The following is a 6,826-nucleotide window of genomic DNA, read 5'->3' as shown; positions in this document are numbered from 1 at the left end:
TCACGAATTAGATTAGTATCACACAGTGTTCCCCCACAAAAAAACCCAGGTGCCATGAGGAGGTCCACCAGCAGACCCAGGACACTAGAAGCCCTCCCACTGTTGCCCCCCAACCCGAAGCACCAAGAACACAGAGCATCACTGCCCCAGAAAAAGAGATCCATCAATACGCTGTGGCTAATAGCCACTGATGGACTTCTTGGGGAGTTTGACTACAGCGGTTCACCTGTCTACCTTTATTTATCAATAAATTAACTTGAAAAGTTGCTTTAATCATCAGCAGTTTTGATGCAAACAATCATCATGCCACACAGGAGTTTGCTGCAAAGGAATTCAAGTTAACTTTTAAAAAAGAAATTTTAATAAATTACAAACATTTAATAAGGTTACTTGATATTTGTAGAAATATGAATGATTGGCAGAATACTTTTTTTGGTCAGCAGCTTTTAGCCTGGAACACCAGAACTCAGCCTACGGTTACAGTGTTAGTGCTTTTTTTTTTTTTTAAATAAAATTAAAGGAAAGTCACAGGGGGGAAAAAAACCAGCAGTTTTTAAAGGCCAATGCTTCCTGTATCGAGATGCAATTCTAGCAGGTGGCCAGTAGGAGAAGCTTTGCTCAAGTGCTGGGCTTGAGAGCCAGGAAACATCACCTGCCCCACTCAAAAACGAAAAGAAAACAAAGAGAGAAGACAAATACTCCCGATTTAACTGGTCCACCAATCCTAATTCAACTGCTCATATTTTATACACCATTCTAGAGGGGTCTTTACGTAAAAAAGACACCGATAACAAAAGAGGCTTGAAGACTAGAGTCCCACAATTATCTGTTGACGACTCAGGCCAACACAGGTTCCTCCTCCTTCCCATCATCCTCAGTGTGTGGGGGGTTCACCCTCCTATTTATGGAAATAGGAGGTGGGGCCATAAAGCCTTCCGGAATCCACTGCCGATTCATGCGGATGAACGACAGAACCTCAGCAGTGTTAAGAGAGAGGCGAGCCAGATTCGCATTCATGTCAGGCACTGCGGCACTGAAAAGCGTCTTGGAAGAGATGCTGGTGGGAGGGCAGGAGGCGTAGCGGAGGGCCACGAGGAAGAGAGAGGGCCAGGCATGCCGCTTCCGCTGCCAGTAGATTAAGGGGTCTGTATTTGCCCCGATGTATCCGACATAATCCCGTACGTAGGCCCCCACCTCTTCTCTGGCTACCAACGCGGCATCTGGGGGGGACCCAGAACTGGGGTGTGGAGCCTTAGTCAAGCCAAGCCTCACACACCATTTTGTCCAAATGCCACTGCTCTCAGGGGACGAGCACGAGGAGGTGCTGCCCGTCGGGGGCAGAGGAGACAACAGTGCTTCTTCAAGTGCTGGAGACCCCTCGAGGCCACTGATGGATTTGTCCAGGGGCAGGTTTTTCTGACACACCTCTGTCGTCGTCAGCTGGATCACATGCTCCTTTACAGCCTCAATCTGGTACTCTGCATCCCCCACCAAAAACTGGGACATGGAGTCCTTGAAACGAGGGTCTAGGAAGCTTGCCGCTTGGTAAAGTATATTTCCCTTGACCTCGGTCAATTGTCTGCTCTCGTTCAGGGCCTGCAGTAAGTCAGATGCCAGACAGGCAGCTGCTGCGCCATCATCGCCCTGTTGACGGGCCTGATCCAAGAAGTCCTCCACGTACCCTTCAATGACACGGAGTAAGGGCAGGACATGGCCCAGAGTCGCGTTATCTCTGCGGAGAATGACACCGGTGGCCTCCTTAAAGACTTCCAGCAGCCGCACCACCTCCCGCATCAGCCTCCAGTCCCTGGATGTCAGACAGAGCTCCCTGTTCTCAATCAGGTAATCGTCGACGGCTCGCTGGTGAGTGCACAGTTGCTCCACCATCTCAAGGGTGGTGTTCCACCCAACTGGATCCTGCTCGTTGAGTCTCAGTGGCTCTTGCGGGAGACTGTGCAGGGCCTGAAGCTCTGCCAGACGGCGGCGGGCTTTGCGTGACCTTTGGAAGTGGCTGACAACTTTCTGAGCCTTCCCCAGTACCCTATCGACCTCCGTACCAGCCTGCTCCAACACCCTCTCCACGACCAGATCAAGGCAGCGGGAGATGCAAGGGATGGGATGCAGATTGGAATCCGCCATTGCCTTTTCCATGGTGGCCCCACCATCACAAGCCACATAGCGTGCTTCCCGGTGCAAGGGGTCCAGCCACTGGCTGACCACCGCTTTCATCTTACGGGCGATACTGCCGGTGGCGGGACTCTCTTCAAAGCTGCACACGGCCAGGGTGGCACGGCGCCGGACCAGAACACCGACTGTGTCCAAGACCCAGTGGGCCGTCACTGTCATGTAGTCCTGCCTCCTGTTGCTAGTCCAGATGCTTACTGCGAGGGGCACCACTGGGTCAATGGATAGCTCTAACTCACGTTGCATGGCAGTCTTGATCGCAGCTGACAAAGCCGGGACAGCACGGGTTGCAAAGTAGGTGTGTCCAGGGACTCTCCAACCTGGTTGGAGGTGCTTCAGCATCCTCAGAAATGAAGGTTCCTCTACAGTGGAGTAGGGCAACATCCCTTCAGCCAGATACTCGGCCAAAAATCTGTTGTACTGCAGAGCCAGAGGGTCAAACGGAGAAAGGTATTGGTTTCCCTCCCGCAGCTCATCAGCAGTCAGTTGCAATGTTGTTGACTCCACCCCGGCAGTTCGTGGCGATGCCAGATCCGGTGTGGTCGTCGTGTTCTGGGGGGACTTTGCTACTGGCGTGACCCCTGGAGATGCCACCCCATCCTTCTTTGGCAGCACGAGGAAAGGGTGGTGGATCTGCAGGTGTTTGTGCATAGCGGAGGTCCCGACCCTCCCGCAACCACCCTCCTTGCCAAGCCTCACCCGCATTCGGCAACGGTTGCACACGACCACGAACCTGTCTCGGTTGTCGATGCTGAAGTGCTCCCACACGTAGGACGTGGTCCTCCGGCGCTTTGGCGGCGAGGGGGTGAGCTCCGATTCTGCGCTGCACACACCTGACGTCGAGGCGGGGTTACTCGCCGGGCATTCCCACAAGGTGACGGTATGATAGGGAGCCACTGTGGGCAAACCCAGCTCCTCCCCTTCAACACCCTCCATCTTCAGATCAGCTGCGAGCAGCTTAGAGTCAGGAAGTTCCAAACACATCTGGGAGGCGGGATCCTCAGTCTTTTTCACCACCTGAGACAAATTGTGCTCCAAGGGCACCGTGGCTTTGTCTGTGGTGAGAGTTCTGCGGCACCGATAAGGTCTCGGGAGCATCTCTGGAGCTACCATGGTAATGGCGCCTGAGGCGATGGCAGACCGCGTGAGGCGCTTCATGTTTGGATTCCTGAAAACAGATTTTGTAAAAGGCAGTTACCCACCTGAAGGGATACAGTTTGTGCCACTGAAGATTAAGACCTGCAACCAATTCAAATCCTATGCTGACACAGAGTAACAGATTATGCGCTTGATTTTCCATTGTGATGGCCTTTAGACGACAACGATTGCAGATTTATACCCCGCCTTTCTCTCTGAATCAGAGACTCAAGAGTGGCTTACAATCTCCTTTATCTTCTTCCCCCACAACAGATACTCTGTGAGGTGGGTGGGGCTGAGAGAGCTCTCACAGAAGCTGCCCTTTCAAGGACAACTCCTGCGATAGCAATGGCTGACCCAAGGCCATTCCAGCAGGTGCAAGTGGAGGAGTGGGGGATCAAACCTGGTTCTCCCAGATGAGAGTCCGCACAGTTAATCACTACACCAAACTGGCTCTATATACAATAAATATTTCTGCTCTCACAGAGTAACAGTACTCAGTGACCTAAACAGCAGGTGTGGTATCTTGGTTAAAAGGTCAGATTAAGATCTGGGAAACACAAGTTTGATTCCCACTCTGCCAGGGAAACTTGCTGGGTAACCTTGGGCCAGTCACACAGTCTTAGCCTCACCTGTCTCACAGGGTTGTTGCCAGGGGTGGAATTCTAGCAGGAGCTCCTTTGCATATTAGGCCACGCACCCCTGATGTAGCCAATCCTCCAAGAGCTTATAGGGCTCTTTTTTTAAAGCTCTTGGAGGATTGGCTACATCATGGGTGTGTGGCCTAATATGCAAAGGAGCTCCTGCTAGAATTCTACCCCTGGTTGTTGCAAAGATAAAAAAGGAGCAGAGGAAAACAATATAAGCCGCTTTGGCTCCCCACTGGGAAGAAAGGCAGCTTATAAATAAAGAAAATATTTTTAAATGATGTAAATATGTTCTACAGGCACGTATTTTTATTTTTGACATATTGCTCATACTAGAGATGGACAAATCAGTGGCAACGAAAGCTCAGGTTTAGGCAGAGAAGTATATGGGGGGTGGGGTAGAAATAGGCATGGGGGACAAAAGAGAGGCAGAAGTCGAGAGATTTAAAGAAGGAAGGACTGTTCCAGCTCTCACCAAAAAGATTCCCCTTGCCTCACCAGTCATCTTTCATGATTATCTACTTGAGTTTGAATACAAACACCAGAAGAGCCCTGCCAGATGAGACCAAGCGGCAAGGCTGGATTAACAATTAGACCATGTAGGCACTGGCCTATGGCCCCCATGCCTTTAGGGCCCCAGGCTGGCTTTCCCCCCTGGTTTTCCGCCTGCTTGCTGTCTTCCCAGAAGCTGGCTGCGTGTGGAGGCTGGGAGGGCTGCAAGCAGGGCGGGAAATGGGAGGAGAGCCATTCTGGGGCTCCTAAAGGTGTGGGGGCCATAGGCCAGTGCCTACTTGGCCTAATTGTTAATCCAGCCCTGCCTAGAGGGGGTGAAGCACCAGGTGTGGGTGTGTGACTTGGGTATTGCGTATCTACTCTTCCTCCCTCCCTTCCAAGTCATGTGCCTACTGGGCTTGTCATTTCAGTTCTTCCTTGCACCCAATATATATCTTTCTGCCCATCTCTTCCTTTGGAAGGCGTTTCCCTTTAAATGTGATGGCCAGAACTCCCTTTGGAGTTCAATCATGCTTAAGACACCCTTGCTCCTGGCTCCGCCCCCAAAGTTCCCCAGATATTTCTGAGTCAAACCTGGCAACCCTCTCTCCAAGCCCCAACTAACAGCTGACATTGACAGCCCCCAGGAAGGAGGGAAGCTTTCTGTGGCCTCAGGAAGTAGGACCAGAACCAATGGGTTGAAATGAAATCAAAAGAGTTTCCGGCTCAACATTAGGAAGAACTTCCTCGCCGTTAGAGCGGTTCCTCAGTGGGACAGGCTTCCTCAGGAGGTGGTGGGCTCTCCTTCCTTGGAGGTTTTTAAACAGGCAAGATGGCCATCTGACAGCAATGAAGATCCTGTGAATTTAGGGGAAGGTATTTGTGAGTTTCCTGCATTGTGCAGGGGGTTGGACTAGATGACCCTGGAGGTCCCTTCCAACTCTATGATTCTATTCTAAGTGAGCAGAAGCCACAATGTCATTTTAGGGTGTGAAAACACCTACAAAAGAAATCTCTTAACAGATTTAGTAACAGCAATTATATCCAAGGTCTTGCAGTACCTGGAAAGGCAACGGCTGGAGCATTCATATGACAGAGCCCGCAAATGAGTTGCAGGATTTCAGCATGGTTCTGGAACCCTCTGACTCATCAGTGGAGCTGCAAAGAACAAAAGCAGAAATGGGTGAATTGTCAAGAAGACCTGCCTGGAGAACATAGCATTTCCTGAATGGGTGCTTTGGAAAAAAAGGCCAATTCCACACTAGACCTTTAATCCTAGTACAGTCCTGTCCCCACACTGATTTTCTACACTAGAATCACAGAATCGTAAGCTCATAGAGAGGGTTTCTATGGTTCCACGATTTAAGTGTAGAATGTCAGTTTGGGGACGAGGCTGAACCAGGATTAAAGGTCTAGTGAAGAATTGGCCAATTTAAAGTGATGGAGAAAACTACCTGAGAATCAAAAAAAGGGCTTTTAAATTCTGTGATGATTTTCATTTCTGGTCCATCTTTCTCAGTGGGACTGTAGATGCCCCCTAAGAATGTGGGGATGAGCTAAAGGATTTCCTGGGGTGGTTTGATGATTTTCGAGATTTCCCACATTTTGTCTCATTTGCATCTTTCCTTGCTTTGTGCCTCGAAGAGAGGGAATTCTGTGGGGAATTGATTTCCTCTTGCCCTGGGGAGGGGGGGGGGGTGAAGCATCCTGTGTGTGGGTGGGTAACTTGGGTATTGCATTATCTACTCTTCCTCTCTCTTTTCAAAGTCATGAGCCTGCTGGGCTTGTCATTTCAGTTCTTGCTTTCTTGCAGCCAATATATATCTTTCTGCTAGGGTTGTCAGGTCCAATTCAAGAAATATCTGGAGACTCTGGGGGTGGAGCCAGGAGCAAGGTTGTGACAAGCAAATGGAGTTCTGGTCATCACATTGAAAGGAACTGCACACCTTTTCAATGCCGTCCCTCCATTAAAAATAATGGATAGGGGGACCTCATTTTGGGCCTCATAGAACTGGACCCCCTGGCCCAATTCTTTTGAAACTTGGAGGGTGTTTTGAGGAGAGGCACTGGATGCTATGCTACAAATTTGGTGCCTCTACCTCAAAAAACAGCCCCCCCCCCCAGCCCTAGATATCTGTGGATCAATTCTCCATTATACTCTATGGGAATTGGTCTCCATAGGGAATAGAGTGCCCAGCAGAGATTTATCCCTGCTCCACCCCCACTTTGACCCTGAACGGGGGGAAGAGCCTCCAAACCGGGGGATCCCCTGCCCCCACCTGGGGATTGGCAACCCTACTTTCTGTCCATATCTTCCTTTGGAAGGGGGTTTCCTTTAAAATATGCTTTCTTATTTGAGTTGGGGG

The 6,826-nt window shown here is 50.4% G+C and overlaps 1 protein-coding gene across 1 annotated transcript; it reads right to left on the bottom strand.

The window, feature by feature from the left end:
- Window positions 1-343: 343 nt before the first annotated feature.
- LOC132571269 (zinc finger BED domain-containing protein 6-like) lies at window positions 344-5,555 on the bottom strand. The gene is made up of 2 exons (XM_060238023.1): window positions 5,522-5,555; window positions 344-3,352 (listed from the first exon to the last, which is right to left on the bottom strand). The coding sequence occupies exon 2, from the start codon at window positions 3,340-3,342 to the stop codon at window positions 838-840; it is 2,505 nt and encodes an 834-aa protein (XP_060094006.1). The 5' UTR covers window positions 3,343-3,352; window positions 5,522-5,555; the 3' UTR covers window positions 344-837.
- Window positions 5,556-6,826: the final 1,271 nt, after the last annotated feature.

This window comes from Heteronotia binoei, chromosome 5, assembly GCF_032191835.1.
Source record: "Heteronotia binoei isolate CCM8104 ecotype False Entrance Well chromosome 5, APGP_CSIRO_Hbin_v1, whole genome shotgun sequence".
Classification (NCBI taxonomy): Eukaryota; Metazoa; Chordata; class Lepidosauria; order Squamata; family Gekkonidae; genus Heteronotia; species Heteronotia binoei.
Note: the sequence above shows the minus strand (reverse complement) of the source record. Positions and strands in the feature narration are given on the sequence as shown.

Bases quoted from the DNA above. Each gene is read 5' to 3' on its own strand.
- LOC132571269 (XM_060238023.1), bottom strand. From the start codon at position 3,342: ATGAAGCGCCTCACGCGGTCTGCCATCGCCTCAGGCGCCATTACCATG.